Source organism: Schistocerca serialis, chromosome 8 (genome assembly GCF_023864345.2).
Source record: "Schistocerca serialis cubense isolate TAMUIC-IGC-003099 chromosome 8, iqSchSeri2.2, whole genome shotgun sequence".
NCBI classification, from domain to species: Eukaryota; Metazoa; Arthropoda; class Insecta; order Orthoptera; family Acrididae; genus Schistocerca; species Schistocerca serialis.
The window spans coordinates 597951012-597967948 of NC_064645.1; the positions used below are offsets into that span (position 1 = coordinate 597951012).

General features: G+C 40.7%; 1 protein-coding gene across 1 annotated transcript in view; it reads right to left on the reverse strand.

Moving 5' to 3' along the window:
• Nucleotides 1–16937, reverse strand: part of LOC126416723 (protein piccolo) — a 645122-nt gene that overhangs the window by 615433 nt on the left and 12752 nt on the right. Inside the window, exon 3 of the mRNA XM_050084537.1 lies at nucleotides 1527–1711. Within this exon, the coding sequence (XP_049940494.1) occupies nucleotides 1527–1711 (185 nt within the window). The remainder of the gene's footprint in view (nucleotides 1–1526; nucleotides 1712–16937) is intronic.

Consider the following 16937-nt stretch of genomic DNA (forward strand, 5'->3'; position numbering starts at 1 on the left):
GCACGGATGCACGCCAAGACCGTAGGATCCTACGCAGTGCCGTAGGGGACCGCACCGCCACTTCCCAGCAAATTAGGGACACTGTTGCTCCTGGGGTATCGGCGAGGACCATTTGCAACCGTCTCCATGAAGCTGGGCTACGGTCCCGCACACCGTTAGGCCGTCTTCCGCTCACGCCCCAACATCGTGCAGCCCGCCTCCAGTGGTGTCGCGACAGGCGTGAATGGAGGGACGAATGGAGACGTGTCGTCTTCAGCGATGAGAGTCGCTTCTGCCTTGGTGCCAATGATGGTCGTATGCGTGTTTGGTGCCGTGCAGGTGAGCGCCACAATCAGGACTGCATACGACCGAGGCACACAGGGCCAACACCCGGCATCATGGTGTGGGGAGCGATCTCCTACACTGGCCGTACACCACTGGTGATCATCGAGGGGACACTGAATAGTGCACGGTACATCCAAACCGTCATCGAACCCATCGTTCTACCATTCCTAGACCGGCAAGGAAACTTGCTGTTCCAACAGGACAATGCACGTCCGCATGTATCCCGTGCCACCCAACGTGCTCTAGAAGGTGTAAGTCAACTACCCTGGCCAGCAAGATCTCCGGATCTGTCCCCCATTGAGCATGTTTGGGACTGGATGAAGCGTCGTCTCACGCGGTCTGCACGTCCAGCACGAACGCTGGTCCAACTGAGGCGCCAGGTGGAAATGGCATGGCAAGCCGTTCCACAGGACTACATCCAGCATCTCTACGATCATCTCCATGGGAGAATAGCAGCCTGCATTGCTGCGAAAGGTGGATATACACTGTACTAGTGCCGACATTGGGCATGCTCTGTTGCCTGTGTCTATGTGCCTGTGGTTCTGTCAGTGTGATCATGTGATGTATCTGACCCCAGGGATGTGTCAATAAAGTTTCCCCTTCCTGGGACAATGAATTCACGGTGTTCTTATTTCAATTTCCAGGAGTGTATATACAAGGGGTGACGAATCAGCCATGGGAGAGTCAGTTTTCCAACAGTTTTTCGTAGCCTGTTTTGTTACAGTTATACGCAGTGAACACGTGATTTTGAAGGAGGACATCATGTAAACACGAATTTCTTGAAATTTTCTTAGCACTACCAAATCAATAGTTACACTGTCAAGACCTCAGCAAGTTGATGCAAATTTTAGTGGAGCACATAACTCGCAAATTCTTTTACAGTTACTGAAGCACTGGGGATTACCAAGAAATGAAAATGAGTATTTGCTAATTAATTGTCACACACTCATCTATTTCAACCATATAACCTAGATCCAGCAGTGACCAACTGTAAGACACTGTACACCAGAGGTAGAAAATACAAAAGCAATGTTTCGCAGAGATGTAGCATCTGTTTCACTGGTGGGTATAAACATTCAGGGACGAGAATTTCTTGGAGGTAGATATTATAAAACAGTCAACATCCACAGTTATAGTAACATCGTAACACTTTCAGTCCAAGTTTACTGTTAAAGAAATATAAGATAAACAAATATGTCTACCTGGTGCTGCTGGTACACTGACTGAAGGTGGAGCAGATGGAGATTCTCTAGTAGCATGACGAAGATCAAGAGCTGCTTCTGACCCTCGTGAGTCATCTACAGACATAGCAGGTGGACACTGAAGGCGTGGTGATAGTCCTGGACGGCTTGAAGTTCCTTCTCTGGACACAGGTCGACTCGCTTCCCTGATAAACAGAGAAAAGGTATTAAGTATGATTATAAGCTCAGAAATAAATGAGAAACATGGTAGTTACAGCATTATGACATGAATAGATTGCTACACACTAAATAGTGGAGATGCTGATCGCAGACAGGCACAACAAAAAAGACTCTAGCAACTTAAGCTTTTGGCCATAAGACCTTCTTCTGCATTAGACAAATGCATGCACATGCACACGCACACATTCACACAAACACAACTCACACTTACAAGTGTCTCTCACAGTCAAGGCCATGTCTGGCTTCAGCTACCAGAGACAGTGGTCCTGTGAGTGTGAGTTGCATTTGTGTGTGTGTGTGTGTGTGTGCGCGCGCGCGCGTGTGTGTTTTCTCAGTTTAAATGGTCCGCGGATATGAACATAAATTTCTCGTAAATAACCAGGTTAATGGTTATCCATGTTACCAAGTTAATCCCCCCCCTCATGAGCCATGGACCTTGCCATTGGTGGGGAGTGCGTGACTCAGCAATAAAGGGGTATCTGTTGAGAGGCCAGACAAACGTGTGGTTCCTGAAGAGAGGCAGCAGCCTTTTCAGTAGTTGCAGGGGAAACAGTCTGGATGATTGACTGATCTGGCCTCGTAACACTAACCAAAACAGCCTTGCTGTGGTGGTACTGCAAACGGCTGAAAGCTAGGGGAAAGTAGAGCCATAATTATGCCTGTGGGCATGCAGCTTTACGGTATGGTTAAATGATGATGGCGTCCTCTTGAGTAAAATATTCAGAGGTAAAATAGTCCCCCATTCGGATCTCTGGGCGGAGACTACTCAGGACGACAATGTTATCAGGAGAAAGAAAACTGGCATTCTATGGATCGGAGCGTGGAATGTCAGGTCCCTTAATCGGGCAGGTAGGTTAGAAAATTTAAAAAGGGAAATGGATAGATTAAAGTTAGATACAGTGAGAATTAGTAAAGTTCGGCGGCAGGAAGAGCAAGACTTCTGGTCAGGTGAATATGTGGTTGTACATACAAAATCAAATAGGGGTAATGCAGGAGTAGGTTTAATAATGAATAGGAAAATAGTAATGCGGGTAAGCTACTACAAAACAGCATAGTGAATGCATTATCAATTAGGTAAAAAGACGAGGGTTAGTAGAAATCCTTGGGTAACAGAAGAAATATTGAATTTAATTGATGAAAGAAGAAAATATAAAAATGCAGTAAATGAAGCAGGCAAAAAGGAATACAAACATCTCAAAAATAAGATCGACAGGAAGTGCAAAATGGCTAAGCAGGGATGGCTAGAGGATATGTGTAACGATGTAGAGGCACATGTCACTAGGTGTAAGATAGATACTGCCTACAGGAAAATTAAAGAGACCTTTGGAGGAAAGGGAACCACTTGCATGAATATCAAGAGCTCACATGGAAACCCAGTTGTAAGCAAAGAAGGGAAAGCAAAAAGGTGGAAAGAGTATATAGAGGGTCTATACAAGGGCGATGATCTTGAGGACAATATTATAAAAATAGAAGAGAATGTAGATGAAGATGAAATAGGAGATATGATTCAGAGCACTGAAAGACCTAAGTCGAAACAATGCCCCGGGAGTAGACAACATTCCATTAGAACTACTGACAGCCTTGGGAGAGCCAGGCCTAACAAAACTCTACCATCTAGTGAGCAAGATGTATGAGATGGGAGAAATACCCTCAGACTTCAAGAATAATATAAAATTCCAATCCTAAAGAAAGCAGATGTTGACAGTTGTGAAAATTACCGAACTATAAGTTTAATAAGCCACGGCTGCAAAATACTAACACGAATTCTTTACAGACAAATGGATAAATGGTAGAAGGCAACCTCGGGGAAGATCAGTTTGGATTTCGTAGAAATGCTGGAACATGTGAGGCAATACTGACCCTACAACTTATCTTAGAATATAGATTAAAGAAAGGCAAACCTACATTTCTAGCATTTGTAGACTTAGAGAAAGCTTTTGACAATGATGACTGGAATACTCTCTTTCGAATTATGATGATGGCAGTGGTAAAATACAGGGAGCGAAAGGCTACTTACAATTTGTACAGAAACCAGATGGCAGTTATAAGAGTCGATGGGCATGAAATGGAAGCAGTGGTTGGGAAGGGAGTGAGACAGGGTTGTAGCCTCTCCCCGATGTTATTCAATCTGTATATTGAGCAAGCAATACAGGAAATAAAAGAAAAATTCGGAATAGGAATTAAAATCCATGGAGAAGATATAAAAACTTTGAGGTTCGCAGATGACATTCTAATTCTGTCAGAAACAGCAAAGGACCTGGAAGGGGAGCTGAACAGAATGAACAGTGTCTTGAAAGGAGGATATAAGATAAACATCAACAAAAGCAAAACGAGGATAATGGAATGTAGTCGAATTAAATCGGGTGATGCTGTGGGAATTAGATTAGGAAATGAGACGCTTAAAGTAGCAAATGAGTTTTGCTATTTGGGGAGCAAAATAACTGATGATGGTCGAAGTAGAGAGGATATAAAATGTAGACTGGCAATGGCAAGGAAAGCGTTTCTGAAGAAGAGAAATTTGTTAACATCGAGTATAGATTTAAGTGTCAGGAAGTCGTTTCTGAAAGTATTTGTATAGAGTGTAGCCATGTATGGAAGTGAAACATGGACGATATATAGTTTAGACAAGAAGAGAATATAAGCTTCCGAAATGTGGTACTACAGAAGAATGCTGAAGATTAGATGGGTAGATCACATAACTAATGAGGAGGTAGTGAATAGAATTGGAGAGAAGAAAAATTTGTGGCACAACTTGACTAGAAGAAAGGATCAGTTGGTAGGGCATATTCTGAGGCATCAAGGGGTCACCAATTTAGTATTGGAGGGCAGCGTGGAGGGTAAAAGTCGTAGAGGGAGACCAAGAGATGAATACACTAAACAGATTCAGAAGGATGTAGGTTGCAGTAGGTACTGGGAAATGAAGAAGCTTGCACAGGATAGAGTAGCATGGAGAGCTGCATCAAACCAGTCTCAGGACTGAAGACCGGAACAACAACAACAACAACAACGACAACAACAACCACCAAGTTAATGTGATGTTGGTAAAAGATGTCACCAAGATATTGCAGTGATCTCTACTTATTTTCAAGGCAACATAACAGTAAATATTACAGCCATCTGGCCAGTATCTGCTCAAGGCACCTATCACTTATAACAACGCAAGTCTGATAATATCATGGATAAAATGAAAACTGAGTCACCTAGCATAAAATAAATTACTGATCAGCACATACATACATAAAATATATTACTGGTTCAGTCATGGGAGTCCTAACATTCCCTAGAAGAGTCAAGTGTCAATTAGCTGATTAAAAAGAACAGGCGTATCAGTACTGATGGTTACACACCAATAAGTTGCAATGTATAATGCTTTACTAGAGACCAACAAAAGCTGTTCGAAGGGCTAATTAAGTGAATAATAGTTAAGTACAAATCACATACATTTTCATTTCTACTCGAATAACTGTATGTTCTGAAGATACAGAACACTGCCTAGGACAATAAAGGCAAAGAAATGAAATATAAATTTAATTTTACTTGAGAGTTATGTAGCACGCAGTGAAATGCACATTAAACAGACTGCATAAGTACCCCTCATTCTACAATTCACCACAATCTGTCACCAAAACCTTTATTTCGTATTCACATTAGTTGGTTTCACTGATTCGCACCCAAATTGTTGCTTTCCACCCTAAACTAGACCTTGAGCTATGCTACAGATCAGTTCATCAGCCCAACCCAGATACCAACAGGGAACAGTATCACAATATATCCAAATCTGCACTTATAACTATTGATTTATTCAATGATTATTGTACTGTATTCTGTAAACCTCATGACACAGGTGAGCCTTCAGAGATGTAGAATGAGTCAAGCAGAACATTAATAGGCAAAAGCAGCCACTGCAGGCTCCTTCTGTAAACACACCTATTACTTAATGGTAATTAATCTGCCATTCATTCATCTGGATATTATTATAAATATTATTTGCACACAGAGTGAAGTTGATTATGCATATAACCAGATTTGGATATCACACTGCTCTGTAGTATAGTCTGCTGTGTAGCGTGGGTTATCAGTTAAAAGCCAGTTCCTAATGTCAAGACCTTTAGTATTTTGGAGTACGTATTTTCCATGCTGCAGTATAGGCTATACAACAGTGGCAGTTATTTTCATTTTATAATAAATTTCAAAAAAAAAAAAATAAAAAAAGGGTTACCGTGCATCGACCTAACTGAAGATACTGCTGTCTACCAAACTCATTAGAAGTAAATACAGCTATATTTCTCACATACTTCTGTCACAGAATGTTAGCACTACATTAATTCCCAATCCCTGTGTCTTGAAGACCAAATGAACATTCCACGCAATACAGTCACAACATGTCAAAATTTATTATCTTCTACATCTACATCTACATTTATACTCCGCAAGCCACCCAACGGTGTGTGGCGGAGGGCACTTTACATGCCACTGTCATTACCTCCCTTTCCTGTTCCAGTCGCGTATGGTTCGCGGGAAGAACGACTGTCTGAAAGCCTCCGTGCGCTCTCTAATCTCTCTAATTTTACATTCGTGATCTCCTCAGGAGGTATAAGTAGGGGGAAGCAATATATTCGATACCTCATCCAGAAACGCACCCTCTCGAAACCTGGCGAGCAAGCTACACCGCGATGCAGAGCGCCTCTCTTGCAGAGTCTACCACTTGAGTTTGTTAAACATCTCCGTAACGCTATCACGGTTACCAAATAACCCTGTGACGAAACGCGCCACTCTTCTTTGGATCTTCTCTATCTCCTCCGTCAACGCGATCTGGTATGGATCCCACACTGATGAGCAATACTCAAGTATAGGTTGAACAAGTGTTTTGTAAGCCACCTCCTTTGTTGATGGACTACATTTTCTAAGGACTCTCCCAATGAATCTCAACCTGGTACCCGCCTTACCAATAATTAATTTTATATATCATTCCACTTCAAATCATTCCGCACGCATACTCCCAGATATTTTACAGAAGTAACTGCTACCAGTGTTTGTTCCACTATCATATAATCATACAATAAAGGATCCTTCTTTCTATGTATTCGCAATACATTACATTTGTCTATGTTAAGGGTCAGTTGCCACTCCCTGCACCAAGTGCCTATCCGCTGCAGATCTTCCTGCATTTCGCTACAATTTTCTAATGCTGCAACTTCTCTGTATACTACAGCATCATCCGCGAAAAGCCGCATGGAACTTCCGACACTATCTACTAGGTCATTTATATATATTGTGAAAAGCAATGGTCCCATAACACTCCCCTGTGGCACGCCAGAAGTTACTTTAACGTCTGTAGACATCTCTCCATTGATAACAACATGCTGTGTTCTGTTTGCTAAAAACTCTTCAATCCAGCCACACAGCTGGTCTGATATTCCGTAGGCTCTTACTTTGTTTATCAGACGACAGTGCGGAACTGTATCGAACGCCTTCCGGAAGTCAAGGAAAATGGCATCTACCTGGGAGCCTGTATCTAATATTTTCTGGGTCACATGAACAAATAAAGCGAGTTGGGTCTCACACGATCGCTGTTTCCGGAATCCACGTTGATTCCTATAGAGTAGATTCTGGGTTTCCAAAAACGACATGATACTCGAGCAAAAAACATGTTCTAAAATTCTACAACAGATCGACGTCAGAGATATAGGTCTATAGTTTTGCGCATCTGCTCGACGACCCTTCTTGAAGACTGGGACTACCTGTGCTCTTTTCCAATCATTTGGAACCTTCCGTTCCTCTAGAGACTTGCAGTACACGGCTGTTAGAAGGGGGGCAAGTTCTTTCGCGTACTCTGTGTAGAATCGAATTGGTACCCCGTCAAGTCCAGTGGACTTTCCTCTGTTGAGTGATTCCAGTTGCTTTTCTATTCCTTGGACACTTATTTCGATGTCAGCCATTTTTTCGTTTGTGCGAGGATTTAGAGAAGGTACTGCAATGCGGTCTTCCTCTGTGAAACAGCTTTGGAAAAAGGTGTTTAGTATTTCAGCTTTACGCGTGTCATCCTCTGTTTCAATGCCATCATCATCCCAGAGTGTCTGGATATGCTGTTTCGAGCCACTTACTGATTTAACGTAAGACCAGAACTTCCTAGGATTTTCTGTCAAGTCGGTACATAGAATTTTACTTTCGAATTCACTGAACGCTTCACGCATAGCCCTCCTTACGCTAACTTTGACATCGTTTAGCTTCTGTTTGTCTGAGAGGTTTTGGCTGCATTTAAACTTGGAGTGAAGCTCTCTTTGCTTTCGCAGTAGTTTCCTAACTTCTGGTAACTGTATCAATGCAAACAGTCAACATCATAATCAGCATGATCATTCCTCAACCAAAATCACCACCACCACCACTATATGTACACAGAATTAGAATGGAAAACATAATCAGAAAATAGAGAGTGTAATATTTAGTTTGGTCATGGGAGAACTTTCATTACCTGTAGAGTAATTAGACATTATAACAGACTCTTTCACAGCAATTAGGGAAAACTGCAAATATGACACAATTACAGAGATAAGAATAACTGTTTTGGCCTCATAATGTGGACTAAACTGCCAGTGGACCATCAAAAAACAGCAGCTCTAATATTCAGATTAAATCCGTAGGATACTACAGGAAACATGAATGGCCTCATTTTATACCCAAAATTAAATTGATATGAGAACAATTATACCAAAATTTGAAGTAACACATGGAATGCAGCCAAATCAAATGATAAATACAAAAAGAGATTGGCTCTATAAGTTTTCCATATAAAGCTAAGGCCCTGCTCTGTTGCTTTTCACTTTTGATAATTGGTAGGCACAGCAAAAGTGCTGTGTCATCACTCAAACCTCCAGGTACTGTTATTTCTCTCAGTATCACTGACTTACCTTCATCCACTACTTGGTAATTATTCCCTGCAATTCAGTTTTCGAGTGTTCGGGTCCACTTTTAATTTACAAAATTTACAGTGTAACTTAAACTTAATCATAGCAGTTTCAGGTGCATAAATTTAACAACTGACATTTAACCATCACTTCAACTCAAGACAGGAAATTGTTCTATTGCTTGTGCATGTGTGGATGGGTGGGGGGAGGGGCAGGAGGAGGAGGAGGAGATTGTGTACTTCAAAGCTTCATACACCTTTGATTTTTAACTCCCTTCACATCACTTACTTTGTATTTCAAACAACAGTACTCCAATACCCGAATTTGAATACATTTTGTGATGGTGCCTCAACTGACAGACCAGTACAAGTATGAACTCAATGTGCTAATGTCATACACTCAGACTAGCAAAAGAACAAGGCTTTTCAATATGTTTGGTTTAATTACAGCAAGCCTGAAACCAGAGACAAGCACTCAATCACACAGTGTGATCCCTGTACAACTGATTGCGCACTGTAAGTTACAACATCCAAGCTATCGCAAAGATAAGATAGAAGTCCCCGATCAACAATCTGTAATATCAGACAGTGCTATTATTGCGTATAGGCATGAGTAAATTAAATACGTTTTTTGTCATCAATTATTTTACTATATCATACGCATGGATGTTGTGGGGGTCGCCACAAAGTACTCTCAGAAAAATACGACTTGCTTCACACAAGGCATCACAAAACGCAAAACACTTCAGAAATTTCATTTTTATACACCTGTCTCAGTCAAAATTCAACTGGGAGTCTCTCCAGAAGTACTATGCAGGTAGCTTACCAGATATGAGACCTTGATACCCCAAAACATTTTCAAGCTCTTAAGAACAAAGTTAGCAGAGGAAATCCATTTATGGTGAGTTTCACGTATTTCATTCAGTTTTCTAATGTCTGGATTTTAACAGCATTTTTATATTAAACTGAAAATCATAGTTATAAAAGTTAATTTGCGGGCTACTGCATACAGCATAAGTAGTCAATCTGTAGTGAGCCACTAAACAGAAGATTCTGTAGCATATAGTGACTGCAAAACACCCATGTTAACTTAAAACATTTTCATTTGATGTTTATCTGCCTGGTATTATTTCATAACAAAATTCCCACAAAGTATACTAATAACCACAATATGTATTGTGTGTAGTATCATTTTGAAAGTAGGCCTAGTCAAGTACAATTATACATGTTGGCACAAGCATTGCTGCCAATTTTGAAATTGATCCCAGATCTCTTTTATTAGTGTTTAATATCATCTGTGCTTCTGTTTGAAATTTTTGAACTGTTTCAAATATTAATCGGCTCAAATTGATTTTCACCTTGCAGAAGAGAGAGAAGGCTACTAATACATTTGGTGAGCATGGTACACAAGGAAAACCTTCACCTTGGTATTAACCAAAAACACACGCTATTTGTGTTCCACTTCACTGAACTGATCTCTTCCTGCCATCCCTTACTCGAATTACACCACAACAGAAATCTTTATGTACTTACTGGCCATGAACGGTTAGTTCTCAATCAACAATTCCATTAACATCAAAGAAAGAGATGAATGGCTCAGTGCTGTTTAGTTGTAGGCTCGTAGTCAAGAAATCAACTCCGTCAGAAGGGAGAAACTCCAAAAGAAAGTTTGGATCCTCTTTGGGATATTGTAGAAGTTTTCTGCAGACCTGTTAGCAATACTATTCCTGTCTATATCTCCATGTAGCATGTACTTAACCACATGCCACAGCAAATTCAGTTTGTCCAACAAACATCTTGGTAATTGATTGTAACTTCATTCATAGTGTGTTCAAGATATGGTATATGGTCAGTTTAGTTTTACAAAATTTTCTTGTGTTGCGTCAGTTGACATGCACTCCAAACTACCATCAACTGCTGATGTCACGCCATTTTAAGGACACTCGTAGGGAAGACAGATTTGTGTGTACTCTAAAACCCATTCACAATGAACTCATTAAAATTTTGGCTGTATGTACAGTACTTTTTGCAAGTACAAAACAGAATATTATACACAAGTGATTCTTTAAGTGAATGATTTCCAAAGTTCAAACTTGAAGAATAATCACAAAAAGTATGTTCACCAAAGGTAAAACCAAATAATCAAATTCAGGGAGGGTTTATAGAAAGATTCCCAATAGCATTTTAATGTATTGATAACAATTCACATGATACATTCAAATTTTTGGAGTATCTGCATGATGTTTACACAACAAAACCCGAACGGCAAGTTCAAATGTTTTCTTAGACGTACACAGATTTAGTGGAAATACAGAATGAGTATAACTACACTTAAAAACTCACCATACAGCAGAGATACTGAGTCGCAGACAGGCACAAGAAAAAGATTCTATGCCTATCTGTGACTCAGCATCTCTGCTATATGGTGAGTAGCAACTTTCCTTCTTATAATATTGTTACACTCCATCCTGGATTTTCCATTGTTTGATACACTTAAAAACTAATACATAATGTCCCATTGTCTTGACAAACATTTTAGTTGTTCCAAATGACACATAATACTAGGTACAAAAAGCTGATTGAAACCTGAAATTGATAGCAGTAAAATTTTGGGGGGAAATTTAAGTATATATGGAAACAACAGGCAAATGGGAAATGGATGTGGTTTTTTTGTCGCAATAGACAAGAAACTCAAATCCACTGAGGTAGAAATTGAAGCTGCATCTGAGATTGATTGGGCAAGACTCAGTATCAGGGGTGGGGGTAAAATGATAACTGAAGCCTTCTATTGCCCACCAGACTCATCTCTGGTGGGCACTTAAAATCATCCAAGAATGAATCTGCAAAATGACAGCTTTGTTAGTAGTGGGGCTGATAAGAGAGCCTGTGATACATTACTTAATGCCTTCTCTGAAAACTGCCTAGAACAGATAATTCGTAACCCCACTCAAGATGGGAATAGAGGGTGTTCCATTTATCTGATGACTGCTCGTGCAGCGCAGTAGATACCAGACAGCCAGTGGTCCACTGCCAAGTGATCAAACGCCATGTCACCCATCTACTGCTGCGGTACGACATGATTACATCTAAAATATAAGCAAATAAATTTTGTATTCACCCGTATCATACAAGGAGGTGATGGAACTGCCTGCCATTCTTTTCCACGCATTTCTGATATCTACTCAAGAAATTTAGTAGTAACACAATGTAATTCTCTTGAGATATCAAATTATTGATTCACGTATATTATTCTTGAGTTCCTCTATCATGTGAGGATTTGTTGTGTACTCTTTGTCCTTCAGTGCACCCCACAAATAGAAATTGTACAGAGCTAAATCAGGACTTCTAGTGGGCCAGATATTGTTACTAATCACTCTTTCATCAAACGCATTGTGAATTGTGGGCAAAAAAACATTGGCTGTATGAGCCCTTGCTGAATCCTGTTGAAAAAATTCGAAGCTTCATTCTCTTTTGCTCAGTTCATTACAAAACAGTTGCAAAATTGTTTTGCACATATCTTTCACTTGTAACTGTGTCATTAAAAAGAATTGGACCTATTATTCTGTCACTGCTAACTGTGCACCACACTCCTATTTTCTGATCATTAATGAGTTCCTCATGAAGCACAACAGGTCTATCTCCACTCCAATGTCGACAGTTTTGGGAATTAACATACCTGTGCAAACGGAAACAAGCCTCGTGTGAAAACAGAATGAGGTAAGGGCCCATTTCACCATCATGCACTCGTTTTAAAACCCGTTCACAAAACTTAACTGTGTGCACAGGATAATCAGGTTCTTGTACTGCTGATACTTTATAGGGCCTTAGCCGAAAAGGCTTAGCACCTTTTTGGACAGAGGTACACAATATTTGTGTTTGCTGCGAAAGACATATAAGAGACATTTTAGGGGAATTTTCAGGCAGTATGCATTGTCATCAAGACGAGCTTCTCTGAGCACTGTACATGGTCGTTTAGGCTTCTTGTCTTGAACACATCCCACTTTATGAAATTTATTCACTATGAACTGCTTCACGACTCGGAATTAAGAGCACCTGGAAACTTCTGTCCAAACAATGTCTGAGCAGTACAAGCGAACTCTGTAAGCACACATGAATCATAAACAAACACCTGTTGCGGAATTGACTAATTTGTTCTTGCCACTGTTGCATTCGCAAACTTCACTGTTACACTAGTGATGTCTGTTTCACTACTTGAATGACACCGGCTGACAAGGCGCTTATGTCTGTACAGCTTTCAGGCCAAAACCCACAAAAAAAGGGGGGGCATAAACAGAGAATACTACATAACAGGAGAAAAGCATGGGGCTACTATACATAGCTAGGTGCTGAATGAAACACATTTGGCTCTCAACAGAGCAACGTGTGACACCTACAATAACTACCGAGCAGAATATTGTCAAATGATTTCTCCAAAACCCAAAGAAATTCTGGTTATACGTAAAGGCACCAAAGCTAGTGTCCAGTCCCTAGTGAATGAGACTGGAACTGAAACTGAGGGTAGCAAAGCAAAAGCTGATACGATCAACTCCATTTTCAAATGTTCCTTTACCAAGAAAAACCCAGGAGAATTACCTAATTTAATCCTCATACTTCTTGAAAGATGAGTGAAATAAGTATGGGTGTTAGTTGTGTTGAGAAACAGCTGAAATCGTTAAAACTGAACAAAGCTCCATGGCTCTGTGGAATCCCTGAGAGATTCTTTACTGAATCTGTGGCCGAGATAGAAGAAGGATCAATTATAATCCATCATATATCCTCCGAACAAGAAACCGTGCCCTGTTCTTGGAAAAAAGAACAGGTCACACCCTTGCACAAGAAGAATAGTAGAAGTGATTCATGAGACTACTGTCCAGTAATCTTAACACGGTTTTCTTGTAGAATCTTCTGAGCTCAAACATAACAAGGTATCTCCAATAGAATGGCCTCCTCAATGCCAACTACCATGGATTCCAAAAGCAGTGCTCATGTGAAACCCAACTCTAGTACTATTATGTGGAGTATCAAGTAAGATTTGTGACTGGATTGAGGACTTTTTGGTCAGGAGAACACACAATTTTATTTTGGATAGAGAGCCATGTCAGATGTAAAAGTAACTTCAAGTGTGCCCCAGCGAAGTGTGTTGGGACCCTTGCTGTTCATATTATATATTAATGAACTTGCAGACCATATTAATAGTAAAATTAGGCCTTTTGCAGATGATGCAGTTATCTATGATGAAATACTATCTGGGAGAAGCTGCATAAATATTCAGTCAACTCTTGATAAGATTTCAACTTGGTGCACACTGTGCCAACTTGCTCTAGATGTTCAGAAATATAAAAACTTGCACTTCATGAAACGAAAAAAACATAGTATCCTATGACTATAATCAACGAGTCACTACTGGAATTGGCCAACTCATGCAAATACCTCGATGTCACACTTTTTAGGGATATGTAATGGAGTGTTCACACGGCTCAGTCATGGATGAAGCAGGTGGTAGACTTCAGTTTACTGGTAGAATACTGGGGATGTACAATGTCTATAAAGGATATTGCTTACAAATCAGTTGTGCGACCCATTCTAGAATATTGCTGAAGTGTTTGAGACGTGTACCAAATAGGACTAACATGGGATATTGAACATATATGTTGAAGGACTGCACAAATGGACACAGGATTGTTTGACCTGTGGTAGAGTGTTAATGAGGTCCTGAAGAAACTGAAATGGCAGACTCTTGCTGATAGGCATAAACTAACCTGAGAACATCTACTAATGAAGTCTCAAGAACTGGTTTTAAATGATGACTCTAGGAATATACTACAACCCTGTATGTATCACTCACATTGAGATTGTGAGGATAAGATTAGAATAATCCAAGCACGCACTGGGGCATTCAAACAATCATTCTTCCTGAACTCCATATGTGAATAGAACAGCAAGAAACCCTAATAACTGGTACAATGGGATGCACCCTCTGCCATGCACTTCACACTGGTTTGAAATGCACACATGTAGATGTAGACAAAGATGAGCACACTTCTAATTTCAATATTCTTATCTTAAGGAAAAATCATACTTAGCCTTAGACTTATCATACATCCAATCAACTCGTGCATTTTGAATTAGGGACTACAATTCACTACTGTTCAAACTGCTAGATTAATTGTGCCAAACAACTTTTCTTGACACATCTACATCTAAACCAGAATAACAAAGTTAGTGATCACTATTTGTTTACAGGACAGCTATCATAGCAACAACCAATCAGAGCACGTGTTTAGTCACACCTTCTGCTCTGTGCATTGTCTGTTGTATAAGATGGCAGCTAGAAGTCAGCTGCTGGTGACAATTGCCACCTGTAACATAATTGTTGTAATTTGTTCTTATACACTTTGTTTCTCGGAACAGAATAACAACAATATGGAAAGGATAGATTGCTATTCATCGCATACATAAGGCACTGAGTCACAGACAGGCACAATGACCATTCTGCGACTCCGTGCCTTCTCTATGTAGCTACCACAATCTATTCTTTCCACATTATTGTTATTCCGTCCTGAACTCTCCATTGTTCGTTTCTCAATGTGATATTTTTCTTTCACGGAATGTGTAAAGAGTATTACGATCATGCATAGCCAACTCAATATAACCCTTTAATGGCGAAGCTACAAACAATACACAACTGCTGTTACCTGACCATACAGCGCACACAAAAAAACGGCAAAGAGACACCATCTTTCCTCTTCCATGTTCAACTATCAATTGCCAGCTATCACCTGTGACACATTTCCAGAGCATCAAGTTACATATTTACCATTTCCTGTGTTTTCTTAACAGTATATATTTGTTTAACTGCTTGTGTTTCTTAGTATTTAGGAAATTTAGTCTTAATTTTTTGGTTAGCTACAAGTCTAAATTCAGTCAGTCTGTAAATCAGTTTTCATTTATTCTGAACAGCCAGCTACATAGTTCATTGAGGTATCAGTGTCCCTTGGTTACACATCAAGAGGATAACAAGTAGTTTATCTAGGTTTCAGTAACCTCTTACTGTTTACTCTTCAGTTAGTCTTGCTAGGATGTGTGCCTGCTGTGTGCAGAGACAGGAGGAACTGGCCACAGTTCACAGTGACTGTGATCAGTCACCTTAAGGCTACCACCTCAGGGTGTATTGGTGGCAGAGAATTGGAACGTCGCAAGGGACACCTCAGGTGTCGCCTGTTTCACCGAAGGGCTCTACTACCAAGGAACATTGTAGTGTACACAATGCGGTGGACCTGCAGGGTTAGTGGTGCCTGGTAACATGTTTGCTTCACTTTAGGTGGACAGCCAACATGGAGGCTGGCCGTAAAGCCTTGCCTATTCACCTTGTGAGTGAACAGGTGGCCGTTCCTTCAGCAGGGTAGGAGGAGGAACATGTGGCAGGGGTTTGCTAGTTACAGGGAGCTCCAATGTTAGGCTCATTATGGAACCCCTTCGGCAGCTAGTGTTCAGGGCTGGAAAGAAAGCCAATGCGCAATCAGTATGTCTGCCAGAATAGGCTCATCCAAGATGTGGAGGTGGGCTTGAATGCGGCTATCAAACGTAAAAGGTGCAGTCATCTTCAAGTTGTTGCTCACATTGGCACCAACGACACCTGTCCCATGGGTTCTGAGGCCATTCTCAGTTCTTATACAGGGCTGGCCTCACAAGCAGGGTGCAAGCAGAGCTCGCAATTTGCAGCATCATTCCCAGAGTCGATTGGGGTCCTTTGGTTTGGAGGCGAGTGGAGGGTCTCAACCAAAGGCTTCATGATCTCTGTGACGGTATTGGCTGCAGATTTCTGGACCTGGGTTATCGTGTGGGGATTTGTAGGACTCCCCTTGATAGGTCTGGGGCGCACAACAAAAATGAAGCAGCTGCTCGGGTAGCAGGGCAGCTGTCAAGTGCACATGAGGGTTTTTAGGCTACATGGTACTTTGAGTTACTCTAATAAACACGCACCAGTTGATGTGCATATAGGTACATCAGACTGTATTCAGAGTGTAGACAATTTGACTGTAAAAATTTTATCAATCGAAGTTTTATAAGTTCCTGAATTTACTGCCTTCAAGAAAAGTTCTTGCACTCAAATTATTCTTGGGACTGAGAGCTCACTAAAACCCGCAGTAAAAAGCTCCGAGATATTTAGCGAGTTGTGGAATGTTTATCGGAAAGACAGATTAGACACCCCAGGAGGGGGAGTGTTTATTGCAGTCAACAAAATTATTCTATCTACCAAGGTGGAAATTGAGTGTGATAATGAAGTT